The following is an 18,485-nucleotide window of genomic DNA, read 5'->3' on the forward strand; positions in this document are numbered from 1 at the left end:
TAAGAGAATTAAAACCTTAGTAATAGATTCTTATTAAACACAACACAGCATGTTTAGCTAATTCAGAGACAGAACTACAGTTTGCACAAGAGGACAGAAAGGCTGCTGACCTAACAAAGTTCATGGCCTAAATCCTTGTATGGTTGAGAATACTAGAAGATTGACACTAACATACCTCTTACCTTCTTATCACATCACATATCCCTTAATCGCATCCCATGCTAGCTTAGCTATCAAACCCATACCTTCTCTCCCAATCTCGCCTTACTCAAGCACCCTCAGGAAGAAAGGAGCACCACTCAATGCCATACAGACTGAAGAAAACCCAAATTCAAGCTTACTGCACTGCATCTGCACCACTTGTGAACAACATATGGTTTGGTCATCTATGTTGTAAACGCAGAGGAGTAGCTGCAGTAGCACAGATGGTGCAAACCTGAAAAGGCAGGTGCAAGAATAGGTGCAAGATCTTACACAGAGTGCTGGTTTACCTTCATTAGTAAAAACAATTTAAGACTTTTTGTTCATTGATATGGCCTGCAACTGCTTCTCTAGATCACGTGTACGTGCCATGATACAAGATGATTAGTCTTGATATAAATGTGCATTTATTTTGTAGCTATAGAAGGCCCTGAATTTTTCACATATCTTATTAGAAAGATAACTACAGTTTACTTTTAACCTGCATCTTTTCCCTTTAAGACCAAAAGATAAGTCATTAATAACTGCATAATAAAACTAGAACAAACTAAATGTCAATGTATTAATGATGCATAAAAGGTTATCATTCAGCTTAAAATTGTACTTATTTCTTCTTATAAAAGTTTCTTCACCCCCATACATCGTCATTTAATCACACACCAAAAAATTATGTCTAATTGATCATTCAACTCTGGAATATCAAGCCACACCTCAGCTAGTAAAAATTTGGTAATGTGCTATTGCTGGAGGTCATACAGCTTAGAAGGCTTTTGCATAATATGAAATAAATTGATTGGAAGGGACAAGCTAGGAAACTTTTGACTTCAAGATGAAGTTCAGACAATGACAAGAAAAACGAAGTGTTTGAAGTGTTAGATATATTAGAATCTCCAGTGTGCAAAGACAATTACTGCAGTAAAAAAAGTGGGTGGCGAGCACATTGGTTAAACCGCCCAACTGTCACCAATGCTTGTATTACTGAAGTGATTTCAAAAAATAAACTATATAAAGTAGGCTTATTTCCTTGCAGTAAAATTCTCACTCTATTTTTGAACTCATTCCAGTCAGGCACAGTTAGCAAACCAGCAATTATAATGTCTTCCCTCCCTCATGCATTTGCTATGGTTTGTGTGGAGAACTTGTGGTTCTTGAGTTCTGTGCAGCTCCTGAGCAATGCAAATGCAGCTCCCATGACAGGGAACCATAATTCCTTACTGAGTCAGGAGGAACTGTTTAGATTAATGTCTCAAGATCACCATGGAATCTAGCTGTCTGTCCAGCTTCACACAGCTCAGTGAGAGAAAACAGTAGTCATTCCTGACCACAATTCCCTTTCGCTCTCATGTTTTCTTAGATAAATCTTGTGGGCATCAGTCACAATAATTTTTGTAAAGCAGCTCTTGTGATCCAGACCAGCCCTATTGTACAGTATCATATAATATGATGCAGTTGGGCAATACATTCCCTGCATCTGCTACTTTAAAGTATACTTTGCAAAATGAATCATCATTAGGTTTTATCGTGAATATAAAGCATAACTCCAATAAGCTCCTGGTAGCTAAATACAAGGCATACTATTCGCCCAGCAGTATGTCTTCTCTCTCTACTGCAGCTTCAGCAGATCATGGCTACCATTTCTCCTGAACACGCTTACCAGAAGCATCACTAGAGGGATACACTTTGATTATGATGTGTATAGAAAAGTTGTAATGATTGACAAAGGAAGCCTTACTGGCTTACTACTCAGTTTGGTTAGATATTCCAAAAGTTTCACTTGTATATCATCTTCTGATGGTATTTTTTTTGCCACAGGCATACATATCCTCCCTGCAAAACTAAAATTCATTCCAATTAACTTTTCACATCAAGCTGTAAAAAGCTTCCTGCATACAATATGGCTTTGCTAGGTGTGGTTTTGAGCTGTGCATTGAATAAATCATGTGTCCCAATTTTCCAGCTCTCCATGAGGTCTTAACCACATTGTAATCAGGGCTGGGATCTACAGCACTTTCTAATTCTTATTTCAAGTATCATTTTCAACTTCTGCACCTAAGTACTAGCTGAATGCTTCTAATGACTCCTGAAAGCACCTTACTCACATCTGCCTCCTCTGCCTTAAATGCATCACAAATACAGGCACAGAGAGACACTAGAATTGTAGTTTCTAAAAATTGTGGAGGAGTCTGGCATAGAAAAGACTTTCAAAAATGAAGTCCAGCTTCAAAGAAACCAAGAACTCCAGTCACTGTGCAACAGATTTTTTCTTTTTTTAAAAGGATCTTACGTTCAGCTATTTCATAGTTCTCTATTTTAGACCCCTGTTTAGAATCAAAACCACTCAAAATATTTAAAAAATGAAACATTTTCTGCAGAAAAACACAAAATATTTTAGGAATCTCTGCATATTTTCATCAATTCACTGGGTAACTCAATCCACTTTTTATACAAGAATCAAAAAATGTATGCTTACACAGAACAGAAATCTAAAATCATGAGAAAAGTATTTTATTTTACCTTCTTAACAGGTGATGTAGGTGCCCCTTGGCCACCAGCTACTGAAGGTGCTGTCACAGCTACTGATGCTGATTGTGTACTTGTGGTATTTGAATTATTAGTTACAGCTGCCAAGGTTTTGGTCTTATCTGCAAAAGATTTACAAGATTTTAATTTTCATTTTTCATTCACAATTTCTTCAGTAATGTGACACAGAGTTGAATTTCTCTTGAACAAGTTTCACAGTCAACTTTCTCAACAGCATTTTTTTATTTATTCACTCCTGAGTGTTTTCCCCTTCGTTCCCAATCTGTGTCTTAGTCAGGTCCATCTGTCTTCCCTAATGCTTATGCATTTAACTTTTCTTCTTTTGTTACTCAGCAAGTGTTAAACACTCAAGAGATACAGAGAGAGAACCACAAAATCATTCAGCTTGAAAGTGACCTCAGGAGGTCACCTAATTCAAACTCCTGCTCCAACCAGGGTCAATATTGCACACAGACCAGGTTGCTCAGGGCTTCAATGAGTCAGGTCTTGAAAATCTCGAGACAGAGATTCCACAGCCTGCCCAGACAGCCTATAGGGAAAACGTAGGCCCTCTCCGGAAGGAAATGGGGGACTGGCTACCCGCAATATGAAGAAGGCTGAGGTTCTCAAGGACTTTGCCTCAGTCTTCACTGCCAAGAGCTCCAGCTGCACAGCCCGAGTCACAGAAAGCAAAGGCAGAGACTGGGAGAATGAAAAACTGCCCACTGTAGGAGAAGATCATGGTTTGAGACCATCTAAAGAACCTGAAGGTGCACAAGTCTACGGGACCTGATGAGATGCATCTATGGGTCCTGAAGAACTGGCAGATGGAAGTTGCTAAACTGTTATCCATCATATTTGAAAAGTCATGGCAGTCTGGTGAAGTTCCCACTGACTGAAAAAGGAGAAACATAGCCCCCATCTTTAAAAAGGGAAAAAAAGAAGACCCAGGGAACTACAGGCCAGTCAGTCTCACCTCTGTGCCCGGCAACATCATGGAGCAGATCCTCCTGGCGACTATGCTAAGGCACACAGAAAATAAGGAGGTGATTGGTGACAGCCAACATGGCTTCAGGCAAATGGTTTCATTTTTTTCAGGCAAATCCTCCCTGACTGATTTGGTGGCCTTCTATGATGAAGTTACAGCACTGATGGATAAAGGAAGAGCAACTGACATAGTCTACCAGGACTGGTCCAAAGCATTTGACGCTGTCCCACATGACATCCTTGTCTCTAAACTGGAAAGACATGGATTTGATGAATGGACCACTCGGTGGATAAGGAATTGGCTGGATGATTGCACTCAAAGAGTTGTGGTCAACGGTTCAATGTTCAAGTGGAGACCAGTGACAAGTAGTGTTCCTCAGGGGTCAGTACTGGGGCCAGTGCTATTTAACATCTTTGTCGGTGACATGGACAGTGGGATCGAGTGCACCCTCAGCAAGTTTGCAGATGACACCAAGCTGTGTGCTGCTGTGGACATGCTGGAGGGAACCATCCAGAGGGACCTTGGCAGGCTGGAGAGGTGGGCCTGTGAGAACCTAATGAAGTTCAACAAGGCCAAGTGCAAAGTCCTGCACGTGGGTCGTGGCAATCCCAAGCATAAGAACAGGCTGGGCAGAGAATGGATTGAGAGCAGCCCTGAGGAAAGGACTTGGGAGTGCTGGTGGATGAGAAGCTCAACATGAGCTGGCAATGTGCGCTGGCAGCCCAGAAAGCAAATCATATCCTGGGCTGCACCAAAAGAAGTGTGGCCAGCAGGTCAAGGGAGGTGATTCTGCCCCTCTACTCTGCTCTTGTAAGACCCCACCTGGAACACTGTGTTCAGCTCTGAGGCCCCCAACAGAAGAAGAACATGGAGCTACTGGAACGAATCCAGAGGAGGGCCACGAAGATGATTCGAGGGCTGGAGCACCTCTCCTATGAAGACAGGCTGAGAGAGTTGGGGTTCTTCAGCCTGGAGAAGAGAAGGCTCCGGGGTGATCTTATAGCAGCTTTCCAGTACTTAGAGGGGGCCTACAGGAAAGCTGGAGAGGGACCTTTTACAAGGGCATGTAGTGATAGGACAAGGGGCAATGGATTTAAACTGAAAGAGGGCAGATTTAGATTACATATAAGGAAGAAATTTTTCACTCAGAGGGTGGTGAGGCACTGGAACAGGTTGCCCAGAGAAGTTGTAGATGCCCCATCCCTGGAAGTGTTCAAGACCAGGTTGGATGAGGCTTTGAGCAACCTGGTGTAGTGGAGGGTTTCCCTGCCCATGGCAGAGGAGTTGGAACTAGATGATCTTTGAGGTCCTTTCCAACCCTAACCATTCTACGATTCTGTGATTCTATATTTTAGCAGATGGCTAACGACTGTAAAAATTTAATAGTAGCAGGTATGCATGTAATAGTTAATTTGAACTACAGAAGCTGCTAAATCAAAGTAAAACATTGATTCTTGGATAACTGTGTGTGTTGAATGCAAAGAAATAATTTACTGCACAGAGAATCCAGCCAGGGATTCTGGTCAGTAGAATGAGCTGAGGCAGAGACTTGCCTTTCAGAGCTCTGACTTTCATTTTACTTCATTCATGCTTTGTCCCTTGTTTTTCCTACCTACTGACCACCTGCTCTAACATCACCTGCTTTGTCGTTCCTGTCCACATTTCCTCCTCTGTTCTTTGTTTGTGTACCTTAACCTCTCTTACACAAGCATACAGAAAATGTCACAGTTGTGATACAACAACTGCTGTCGCTGCACTTGCTTGAGCTTCATAATCTCTGTTTCACCTGTTCAAATTGCATATTTTTTAGAGTAGGATGCTACATCCTATCTGTGCAGTATGCAGCAATGTGAGGTTCAATTCGCGTTGGTTTTGGCCCTACTATAAACATACATTTATGTCTACATTACCCATACAGCACAGGAGTAGTTAATTTAGAAAGTATGCAATGTTTTCATACAATGTTCTCATATCTAACGTTCACATTCAGCAACATACCAACTTATTATTGTAAATTGTATAATTAATGGCATTGCTGTTACACACTTCTTTTAGTTATGGACTCAGCTGAATAGAAGTTTTGAACAATTACTTACGCAATAAACAAATACAAAAATAAAAGAACCAGCTTACATGACTAAATGTGCACTTAATGGAAAGGTTTTTTTAAATATAAGTGAAAATAAATGGTGGTAAACTTCTAGGTCATGGTGATAAAAAGTTCAATAGGGCAATGAGGACTAACAGTATGATTTGACACAATGCACAGACAGATCTGCTGGAAACGTGCAAATGAGTAACAGCTTCAAAATATACAGAAGAAGTTATCAGGAGTGAAAGCATGGAAGGAGAAAAATAGATTTTTCACAACTGTAGTCTGAAATAATTTCAAGGACAGCAAGATCATAGTTATATGTGTGATTGAGTTGATATTGACCAACTTTCAAAAAACATTAAATGATCTTAACAAGGTAAGTGAAAAAAACTGAACTGCTGAAAATTCTATTTTTCAGCTTGTTTCCCTGTCCTTTAGGAGATGCAATCTTCATATTCATATTTCCCTTCTTGGTCTTACAGACGGAAATGTATTTAGTTTTAAACTGTAATAATCAAATAATCACATAATCAATGAAACAGAATACAAGCTTTAGGCAAACACCTCAAATATCCTAATAGACTAAAAATCACAGTTTTCAGTATTTCAGAATATTGAACACTGTTAAAATATTCTTCAACCAGAATGCTCCTTATAATCTTAAGATTTTTCACCAGAAAACTACCTTAAGCTGGATAATGTGAAACAAGTGAAAGTACAAGCTTGGAATTTAGAGATGTAGCTCTACAGGGAAAAGCTTAAAGTCTAGCTTGCCAAATAAAGTATGATAAAACCTTGTTGATATTAAAAACCCCAAAGTTTATACAAATTAATTCCTGTGTCACAGTCAAATTTTCCTGGCACAAACTATCTACTGGTAACGAAGAGAACACAGTTACCAGAGTAATAAAGCTCAGGAGACATTACAGTTAGCTCAGTGACTGAAAACTACTACATGTTACATATTACAAGGGTTTTGAGTTTGATTATCAGAGCTCAGTTACTCTAAATAAGGGATGCAAGTTATACTACGGTGAAAGACTAATTACAAAGCTTGACAGACGTTTTTTCCAGCTTAACACTGAAATGCTCGTTTATTTTAAAATATAAAAATAATCAAACCATAATAGTTTGGTTTTGCAACTTATTTTTATTTCTGCCTGCATTAAATATTTATGATGTATGGGTTAGCTTTAAAAATCTCTCCTTAGTCTTGTCTTTTCAGCTGATTAAAAAGAATGCCTTAAAATGAGAATTGACAGCTCACCAAAAAGGGTTACTTATTTTAAAAAGTTTAACTATAAAACATTAACAAGATATTTCTAATAACATCTATGTCTATGTATTATATTGCTGCACTGTAATTCTAAAATTCCTTATTAGGATTGAACACGTCTTTAAACACTGATTGTCTGACATTTGTTTTCTGATTTGAAAGAAGAAGGTGCTATGCTGTTCTTACCTCATTACTTGCTTTAAGACTCTGATAATAGTTCAAGAAAAAAGACTCAGCTTCCATCAAAGAGAGAAGTACAGTGTAATATAGAATAACAGAATGGTTTGGGTTGGGAGGGACCTAAAGATCATCATATGTTTCTTTGCATACAATTCCAAACTTTTCAAACATTCCTCTTGAAATGAAGTTGCATATGAAGTAACTGTCAACACTGAAATAGCACCTTTAAAAGTTTACTCCAGTACACACTGAAAATATATGCACCATTACTTTATGAATACCTGAGCCAAGATTGCCAGATTAACTGGTAATTACTTCAGGATAGCAAGAACAAATTAAAATGTTTGCACTCCTGCTGTTCCAATCTTTATACCTGTTCCACTGCTATGAAGCCTTCCTTTCAGATTTGGTCATTTAACTTCAGTGTTTTCTGACACACTACCTTAAGGTTTATATTATTCCAACTATTGAACTAGAAGTACCAATTGTTAAGTAGCCAATCAAATAAGTAGGTTAATAGCTTCAACCTAAATAGCCATCGGTAAAGAATCCGTTTGCTATCTTTGTTTTGACTTGACTTTAGACATACATAAACTTGCTTTAAAATCATAGAATGGTTAGGGTTGGAAGCGATCTCAAAGATCATCTAGTTCCAACCTCCCTGCCATGGCCAAGGAAACCCTCCACTACACCAGGTTGCCCAAAGCCTCGTCCAACCTGGTCTTGAACACTTCCAGGGATGAGGCATCTACAACTTCTCTGGGCAACCTGTTCCAGTGCCCCACCACCCTCTGAGTGAAAAATTTCTTCCTCATATCCAATCTAAATCTCCCCTCTAAAATGACTGGAAGCTTAGTGAAATGCAGAAGAGTAAGAGAAACTTAAGATACTTAACTCTGTATCATGTGATATTAAATGAATAAATTCATAAAGTAAAAACTTAAAGAAAGACAATACTCCAAACAACGTACCCGTCTCTGCTTCGGATTCTGAGTCATCATCCTCCTCCTCTTCACTAGAGCAACTGGATTCATCCTTCTTTCCCTCTTCTTCCTCATCTGCTTTTTCCTGCTCCAGAGACTCTATACTAGATGCATTCTTTTCTTGCTCCATAATCAATGTCTCCTTGCTGAATTTGAAACGAAAAACACTTAGTAAGTCATGTAAAATTTACTTAAGCCTGTCAACTAGGACTTTGTGACAGCTTGTAAATCTTTTTTATTTAGGGCTTATCATTTTTCCTAGTTTACTTACTTTTTGAATGTTTTCTGTGTCTGATTATTATCCATGTTGGCTGTGGATTCAATTAGGGGAGATTTCTTTTCCCGTTTTTCACTATGAAGCTTCAAAACATGTAGAATGATGCAGTTAAATTGATGAAATGGTATCAGTGTGACACAACCACTAATCAAGGGAAATCTCCAACTACTACAAACACTAGAATACATATATGCTTTCAAAGTGTTAAAGTTCAAAATTTTAAAATCTCAGAAACTGTTATTCCAAGTTGCTCATTGCTGATGCTTCAGATCATAAAATGCCCACTGGACAAGGCAAGTAGAAGAGCACCTTCTTTCTTCCAAGGGTTTTTGGTCACCATAATTGACCAAGTAAAGGCATAAAAGATCTTTTGAGATTACTGTGGCATTATGTGAATTGAAGCCTCATATCAAACCTTTGTTTTTAATCTATATGCTGCTCTGAGCTGTATACCATACTTTTATGTATAATAAAGCATAAAATATATATGTGTGTGTGTGTATATATATTTTTATATGCAAAAGGCCTACCAGATTCTGCTTCTTTTGTAATTCTTCTAAATATCCTAGAATATCTTCATCTGCCACATCGAATGCTGTCTGCCCCTGGAGAAGGGGAAGAAGTAAAATAACATAATTGTACAGCAGAATTTAAATCTAATGGATTATGACGCCTTATCACATGATGATGATGCAGGTAAGGAGCACATTGAGAGAGAGAAATTAGAAAGTATAAGCCAAGCTCTATTACAAACTGTTAGTCTGTCAGCAGTTGAAAACAATTTTGCAATATTACTCTTTTGGGGGTAATTGAAACAGAAACATCTATACCTGATGAGTAAACATGTTTTTTAAGAGATAAAAACATGACTTCAATAAAATTTTGCTGTCCTTTGAAGGAAACAGAACTACCAAGAAAAAGAAAGTAGATTGAAAGAATATGATTCTCATAATACTAGCTCCAAACAACTATTCCAGTGGCAGTTGTACGGATGGATCCTGCACAATTCAGTATCCTGTCCATCTCAGACAATTGCATACAGCTTCAATTTTTTAAAGTTTAAATTATTTAAGCAGGCTATACTAAACTGAAGTGGGCATGCTTTCACATTTTTTAAAGCAAAACTGTATTTTACATTTTTGCATTTCATTTTAGGGAAGATGTGCTGAAACTGTTTGTTCTTTTCCCCCCTTAGTGTACGATTTCCATGGGACATGGAATTGAATAAACAGATCATCATGTGACTCATTAACAAAGAGTAATGCTGTCAGCTTGTCATATCTTACATCTACATAATCACTGCAATTCTTGACTAGACCAGATGCCCACAGGACGTGAGACTCTATCTTTAAGGTCTGAATCAGTAAAGAGTTCAAAAATTCCTTTTCTTCATCTCTACTTGAAGATGAGAAGGGCTGAAGCTCACATAGTTTCACAAAGAACACCTAACTTACTTTGATACTGCAAGACAATGTTTAGTATTTGGAAGTTTACATTCAAATACAAGGCAGCTGGAATCTAGGCTAAGTCCTAGATCCACTCATATAAATGCAGCTGCACCAACACGCTGGGCAGACATACTGAAACGCTGGGAGGATCATGACAAGATCAGTCAAGTAAGTACTTCTGAACAATAATCAGCAACAAAGACCAAGTTGTCATTTAAAAGAGGTCACAGCAGCTTATAAAGATAATTAAAGGTGTTTATATTTGTGTCTGCTTACTGTGTCTGCTTTCAATTTCTCGAAATGCTAACTAAAGGCAAACTTATTCCTAATTACACTGTGAAGGCTATCCTAACTGGTTAGAAAGAATAGACTTTCAAACCACTAACTGTCTCATCCATGAAACTTCTGGCCATACAGCAGAAGCACGTGCACCTTTCAACAAGCATTACCCAAACCAGCCTGAGGTCCTCTGACACGTGAACTATTCCATTTAGTATAATACAGCACTAACCTGGAAACTAAACAACAAAATCATCTCAAGGTTATATTTGCATTATGACTACAGGTTTTAATCTGGCCTTCTATTTTTAAGTAGCTAAGTGGTTTATTTTCAAAATATATGAGTTAGACGTACCTCGACCACAAAAATCACTTTGCAAAAAACTGTTGTAGTTGGAAGGTCATATCTAAATCCAATCCACAAAAGTTAATACCTGAAGTCAAGTGCCTAAACAATAATGGCTGAGTTCTCTGAGATGCTAAGCACCTATAACTGAAACCAAATCCAAAAGAGTTTTCAATCTTTGTATCTCCAAAAGCAAAAATGTTTACTAGCTTACTTAAGATCACAACAGGCAAAACTTTCCTAGCTTGCACAGACAAGACCACATACCACATCAAACAGCATCTATCTTTCTGTACCTTCTTTATTCTTATTCTTGCCTCAGTTGAGTTGAACACACTTTCATGAGAGTGCTCCCTGGAATGTCACCCTCCACATTTTCACGATCCTAGTAAAAAGTCTAACAGATAACTTGGTAAACTGGCTTAAATTAATTGCATCAGCTTTTGATTGCCTGATATAAAATACAGTTATACAGCTGATATTCAGAAGTTCTGTAAGCGTTATACAGAAACAGTTGAAGCCATTTGAAATCTAATGCCAGATTTCATTGATTTATTATAAGCAACCTCAATTTCTAAGGAAGAAAAAGGTGTCAAAGACTGAAAACTTTCAAGCAGTAGTAGTTTTGCCCTTATATAGAGTAAATACTTGCTAATTCATCATCTGTATTCTGCTTATTTTCCTAATTTATTTTTAAAAGTTTAAGAAAAAATTCAGTGAAGAATCAATCTTAAGAGTTGGGCAGGTAATTTACACGTACAGTATTGACAGGAACTGGAAAGTATTGACAGGAATCTGTACAACATATGGCAAAGAGAAGAAAGAGAGCTTCAGCACTTACACAGCTGAATGAAAAGTTTTGGATCCTTGTGATGCCTATGTGAATCATGAATATATTTATATCTGTTGGGAGCAAGATCTTGCAAAGCCAGCAAGCTACACAGGCCTTTGTGTAAAACTCGAGGAAATATAGCTTAGGAAGCACTCGATTTATGTCTAACGAGTCCAGAGATGCCTACAAGTTTCTTCCAGTGCACTCAAACCAGCATATCGTAATAACTCTTTAGTATGCCCATACAAACTGATTTTAAGAGTTAAAACACTACTCAAAGGCATCATTGTCTTCAGTGACCAGATGAAAGCCTGTATGCAAACCATCGAGTCACTAATTCTGTACCTCTGAAATGTCAACAAACCCATTCTATTTTGAATTTCCGTGTCAAAGATTATGTGGACCATTTAATACAGAACTAAGTATAAAGTGGGCCTAGGAATTAATTCAGACAATAAGAGAATTTAGTTTTGAACACAAACATGCTGTTTTTGACAAAGCATGCATTATATATAAAGCTCCACGTACAGTAAACAGCAGTTTATCATCACTTTTCTTACCCTGGCTTCTAAAGTCACTTTAGAGACCAGAACTTTGTATCTTGACAAGGATTACATAAAAATCCTACCACTTTGTTGACAGCCTCCATATCACATAGGTTTTCCACTAAAATGCGACATGCTTCTTCTTTACCCCAGTGAGCAGCAGCATGAAGTGGTGTCCAGCCATCATAATCTTTAATATTTACATCATAGCGAGCCTGTATTAAAAGTCTAAAGAAATTAAAAGAATTAGATCTTGACACTGCTGACAGGAATAAAAAACTGTCGTAAAATCATAAAATCATTCTACAATAATATCCTCCTCCTTTTTCATCATACATATTTTAGTTGGACAATTGATTATTTTTATTTCCTTACAGAAACATTTGCCATTTCATTGTTTAGTAGGTATATATATTTTTACGGAAAATTCAAGAAAAATGGTCTTTTCCATTGTCTTCCTTCTTTACTTCCTCTTCAGGCAAAGTCCATTGTTCTATACAGTTAGATATTTTGTTCTACATATGCAGTAATAGAGAAAACCCCTTTTAAGGAAAGGAGAGCTGTAAAATGTCAAAAATTGTTAAGATACAGTGTTCTTGTCTAGTAAATTATTAAAACCTCCTCCTATTCTAATATTAGTTGCTTGAAACTTGCATCTCCTCCTGTCATTAACATTTGATGTTGTAACAATCCAGTGTTTACACGCTTCAATTGCTCTGTGAGAGGGAGGTCCTCAAACAGAGGACTGGACCTGCTTTTCAGCCTACATTCAACACTCAAACAGAACAGTTCTGATGTGAGCATCAAAGTGACAATGGACACAACCTGGCAAACAGTTTTGTGTAAAGGGTTATCAGCTCTCTGAAACACTGTCCATACTTATTACAAATCACGTAACTGTGAATGATTCTTTCCAAAAAATTCTCTCCATTTCTCAAGAGCCAATATACTTATAGCAATATCCTCCAATGAGCCAACTTTCACATATGCGCAGTTGCAAAGTGTTGCACTCTTGTATCCTACACAGAGTACACATTTGATAATTTGAAGTCATCACAAAAATTGCCTCCATGTATTTCTTTCCCCTCTTAGGAAAAGTACATGGCTGGACTACAAAAACGACACTGAGAGTGCTGAAAAAAATGGTTACAGTTGTAACTCCTTTACAGACACATGCTATTCTAGAACAAAAAATATTGTTTTCCAACAGAATAATTTCTCTTCACGATGTTGAAGCATCAGTGTTTTTTGAAGCAGAGCTCCAATACAGTGAATTGTATGTAATGGTTGTCATGATTAAAAAAGCTCTGTCATTCAACTTCTGTGTCGACAAAGTATTACAAGGTTTTGCAGACCTTAAAGGTAGCGATACTTACACAGTCAGGGTATGTGCTCGTTTTCATTCATCTTACAGTATATAACTGTTACTAGAACTGCCAAGGTAGTCAAATATGCTTACAATCACAGTGAAGCAATGTATTATTAAGTATGTTTTACTTCAATGAAAGCAGAGCTTTAATGGAAAACAAATTAAACCTCTGTTACAGTATATACTTGTATCGTACTGTATCACTGAAAAGCTACCTGCAAATTAGGGGACAACAAAAGCCTGAAGCTTTCCGGGACGGATTTCAAGAGTCATGATTTTCAACAATAGTATCAAAAAAAGTAAAATTAAATTCTGTGTTCTTTAGGTCTGAAAACATTTAGTTTGGGTTACAAATTCTACTTTATGTATGCAAATAAATATGGTGTCTTGAAAATATGCATGAACCAGAATGCTAACTGGCGTTGCAAGAAGGTCTTAAGCTTTTTTACACAGTTGGCTTCAGAAACAAGGCAAGTTTTTTGTCAACTTTCTTAAGTAAGTGTTCAGGCTCAATATGCACGCTGTGTTCATATTTTGACTGACGTAACATAGGAAGCTAACAACATCATGACTTATGAGTGCTCAAAAACATAAAATCAAACTTTGAGGGAAAGACAGTTCTAGAGATTGTTATTTTCCAAGATAACAATGCCCAAAAGTCAGAAGTGTTCAATCCTATCAATTCCAAGCAGCGTTACATCAACAAGACCATCAAATATGAAAAATTTCCCTTTAAACTACACTTACTTTAAGACTTCTGTATAGCCCTTAGCAGCAGCTACATGCAGTGCTGTACCACCAGATTTTGCGTGCCTGACATCATTTATATGGCCGCTGTTGAGCCACTGTCTTGCATCTCTTAGCATTATTCGTTCTTCTTCTTTTCGAGCTGCCTCTATATCAACCCCTAATTCAGACAGGGAGGGGAAGAAGGGAAGAGAGGACACAAAATGTTTTAGTTCAAATACTTTAATTATGTAACAAATCTTATACCGTGTTTATGTGATGCAATAAAAATAACAGCTAAACAATATGAATAACATTCATGGTTAGATATTAATATCTTTTTGAAGATGTAAACATCCCCTATTGCACGTCACTTTACATGTATAATGCAGTCTTTTTCCCAAGGGGGGGGGGGAGAAAAAAACCTACTAAAACTGGTTCTTCAATTCTAAGAATGTCTACCATCACAGTAATAATCATTGAAGTGACCTGTTAAAAAAAAAAAAAAAAAGAGAAAAAACTATATTTTGACCTTTCAAGCATCAAAATATAAGTCGGGGTCGATGTATCTATAGAAAATAGGAAACAGCTACAATTTTTTTTACAAGGAGATATCTATGGGAAGAGGAACAGCCTAACTTCTCAACATTGATGAATACTTACAAAAAAAGATAGAGCTATCTTTTTTATACTTTCTCAAGAATTTCTGGTTAAAAAGTTTGTCTTCTGTCACTGTGAGACAAAAATCTGATACTCAAACAGTCAAGCCTTTGGAAATCTCCCTTCATATCTCAGGTAAAAAAAAACCAACCAAAACAAAACACTGAAAACTTTTAACAGTCCATCTCACAAAAAATTATTTTACACTAATGAAAAGGGAGGAACACAATATAACATTTACAAGTATACACATCAGGTTAAACAGAGAGAAAAAACCCTCAGACCCTGGATGGGCAAAGCAAAGCATGTATTTGCAAGCCTTTTTTAATTACTACCACATGGAGTGATCTAAAGAACATAGGAAAGGGGTCTTGAAGATAACTGTGTATGAGCATTGCTCTATCTATGCTGACTGAATGGTGACAACTTTGTGAGGAAAAGAGACTTAGGAATTATGGTCATCGGGAGCACAAATTGTATCTGGGTTGACCTCTAACAGAAAATCAGTGGGCCAATCTTCAGAAAAAATATTTTATGTGTATAATTTGTCTGATCTTAGACACTGGTATGCAGGTACTTGGGAAATATATACTGTTCTTCTGAATTTTTAATGTCTCATAGAGCAAAGCATTAACTTGGACTTAATAAAAACATCTGAAATCTAGAACTGGGTACTGGTTTACTAGATAAAACCACAAACTTCAACAGTAGTCTTTATAGCCTATAAAATAGAATTCAAGATGATTTTAAAAACACTTGAGAAAGAGATGCTCCTTGACTCAGATCTAATTCAGCCTTCTTTCAGTATTTCCTGCTGAAGCTTCATCTGTTCTCAGAGTCTTTCTCCAGCAAACATGCTTCTATCACATAGCTCTCCTGACTGTCCAACTAATCAAAGCACAACATATAGCAGACCGCAAACAAGACTATGCAAAGCTAAAACTACTTTTCAAAACTACTCTACATAATTAACTATTTTTAATTAATTTCTAATTAATTTTCAAAGTATTTATGATGAACAGCAATTTCAGGCTCTAATGCCTTTAAAGAAACTGTGAGCTATTCATTCTTTACAGGGAGAATGAATCCCCAGAACATGTAACCCAAATGAAATCTAACTTGTCTGTTGCCCATTTAGACATGCAGCAACTGAGCTAAGGGATGAAGTGGCCTTCATTAAAGAAATTATTAATATCACTAAATGAAAAGACATAGATAATACAGAGATGACTATACATAGTGCAATGTATCGTTCTACTGTGTAAAACATGATAAAACAGATTATGATAAAACAGATTCATCAAGCTCCTATCAATCCACTGGCAACTAGAAAGCCAGAGCAACAAACCAGCAAACTGAAAGCAATTATACTGGCACGGCTGAAATACCCTTAAGGCAGCGGATAGCAGACTGATATATCTATTATGTTATGTACGAATTAGTATTTCACAGATGCTGCAATTCCTCCATTATAGAGCAAGGAAATCCTTGAAAATGACATGCCCAAATCAAAATCTCCTGAAACGCAGAAAGAAGGAACGTTAACTTTCCCTGTCTACAAATATGTTTAAAAAAAAAGAAGAATGTAATTAAAAGAAGCAAAAAAAAAAGAAAAACAAACACAAAGATATATCAGTCAGAGAAAAGATTCTGTTCACTAAGTAAATCTGGTAAAACTTTATGCTAAGGACAGATGAAAAAACTTTACTAAGTATCATAAAATAACTGAGGCAGTTTATACATTAAGTGTTCTAAGCAGCTGACTGAACTCCTAGACTCACCCACTTAATCGACTACACCAACAATTTCAGTCTTGGCAACTTTATAAAAATTAATATCATTTTATCAGAAACTGATGAAAACTCATAATCTGGAGGTGAAGTCTGCAAGATACAGGAAGATACAAAAGAAGCACTAAGCAGAGGAAAAAGTCGAAATGTACTTGTTTGAAAGAAGCTGTGGTAAAAATTAAATATATGGAAGTTTCTGTCTCTCTCAAGACAATCCATGACAAAATAAATCTGAAGAGAGATTAAATTTTACATATCTAATAATCTTTATAACTCTAACAGAATGAAGAATGAAACCCAGAAACTTTGAATCAATAACACATTGATAATCGTATATTCTCATTCCTCCAGAAGGGTCCTACATATTGGTGTGTGAACTACTGCAAATAACTTCCTTGGGCCTTCGCATCTGCTTGCCTTTCGGAATGACACAGCACTGCAGATCAGCAGATCCTAGGAAAATAATTCTCTTGAGTACTGCCATTTACATGTCAGTGTTGCCTGCAAAACACTACTATGCAAATAAATAGTTCACATATCATCTGTTAGTCACATTTATGTCCATAAATGTGCATGCCTGAGGTTTAACTGTGCATCCTTATCAGCATGAGTAACCTCCTCCACCTGAAGAATCCGATGTAAATTCTTATCAGTGTAAAACTGCTCATGTGTGTGGCTGGTCGCTTTGAGACACTTGTGTATAAATGAAGAACACAGAAAAAGTTCCTTCTAAACTCTGATTTTGAACTTCTAATGGTTAATGTCTAAGCATACTTTCCAGGTATGCCTAAATACCCTAAGAATCATGTCAAAATAGAAACGCTTTTGCAGAAAAAGTAACTAATACGGAATATAGACTTCTAGCAATATCACAAACTGCTGCATTTCTGAAACCCAAACAAGATATAACGGCTGCAGAGGACCAATGGCTGCATAAATACATTATTTTACAAGACAGTAGATTTCTGATTATGTGTCAACAGAAGAAAGTAGAAGAATCTTGCCAATCTAAATAACACTTCCCAAATAACTGGCACAAAAATGGGACTTGAACTTTGTGTCATAGAAAAAAAGCTGCTCTCTGAGCTCAGCTGAATACAATCCCCATCATTAACTACAGAAAACGGAATGTAAACAGCCTTTATTATACCTTGTACGGACCTTTCTCCTTGCTTTTGTTTTCCAGCCTCTGTTAAGATACCGGGGAAAAAGAAAACGCTGTCCTACGTTTCAAACACTTTCTCCATACGGCCCATAGATGGCAATGCGCTGCCTCCGAGCACAGCGGCAGCCGGAGTATCCGCTCGCACCACCAGCACACTTAACCTCTCTGGCAGTGTAACAACTTAATAAATCATTAATAATTTATTGCTAAATGTTTTCATTTTTTTTCTGATCAACAAGCGTGATTCAACAGTTCCAAGCAGGTTTGAAAATAGTGTGCTGTTCAGTGAGCATTTACTGAAATTCAGCATAAAATGAAATGCTGAATCATTGTTTCAGGACGACTCAGCCATATAAAGGCATGTTTTATAGATACTGCACGGAAGATCAACCCACTTTTTCCTCCATGTAGTTTATATACAAATGTAATAGTTCGCATTTTATCCACACAAACAAAGCTGAGTTAAGTAATACATCTGAGAGAGTCTCGTTACATTTACCTATAATTAAAAACGAGGAACGTTTGCCTCTCCTTGGAAAGGGAGAAGTGATCTCTCTGATCGTTATTGAATAGCTACTGCGCTGCATCATCAACTCCTGATTCACCTCACATCACCTCTCCTCACTACCTCACCTCCTGAGAATGTTTCCTACAATTCAAAATAACTTCTTAACCAGTTAAAAATAATTTTAAGAAGACATCTGATGACAAACAGCTAAAAAATCGCTTCAAACTATTACACTTAACCCTACTCGAGACCAGAGGAGAGGCAAAATTTATAACCGGCCAGCGCTAGCCAGGACTA

At 37.1% G+C, this 18,485-nt stretch overlaps 1 protein-coding gene across 5 annotated transcripts in view; it reads right to left on the reverse strand.

Moving 5' to 3' along the window:
• The window catches only part of PPP1R12A (protein phosphatase 1 regulatory subunit 12A), a 128,538-nt gene that overhangs the window by 39,373 nt on the left and 70,680 nt on the right, over nucleotides 1–18,485 (reverse strand). For all 5 annotated transcript variants that reach the window (XM_086610898.1, XM_086610897.1, XM_086610896.1 and 2 more), the window contains 6 exons: nucleotides 14,087–14,246; nucleotides 12,054–12,198; nucleotides 9,051–9,125; nucleotides 8,515–8,603; nucleotides 8,232–8,389; nucleotides 2,716–2,843 (listed from right to left, as the gene is read on the reverse strand). In XM_086610898.1, the coding sequence (XP_086467024.1) occupies nucleotides 2,716–2,843; nucleotides 8,232–8,389; nucleotides 8,515–8,603; nucleotides 9,051–9,125; nucleotides 12,054–12,198; nucleotides 14,087–14,246 (755 nt within the window). The remainder of the gene's footprint in view (nucleotides 1–2,715; nucleotides 2,844–8,231; nucleotides 8,390–8,514; nucleotides 8,604–9,050; nucleotides 9,126–12,053; nucleotides 12,199–14,086; nucleotides 14,247–18,485) is intronic.

Source organism: Tauraco erythrolophus, chromosome 4 (genome assembly GCF_009769465.1).
Source record: "Tauraco erythrolophus isolate bTauEry1 chromosome 4, bTauEry1.pri, whole genome shotgun sequence".
Classification (NCBI taxonomy): Eukaryota; Metazoa; Chordata; class Aves; order Musophagiformes; family Musophagidae; genus Tauraco; species Tauraco erythrolophus.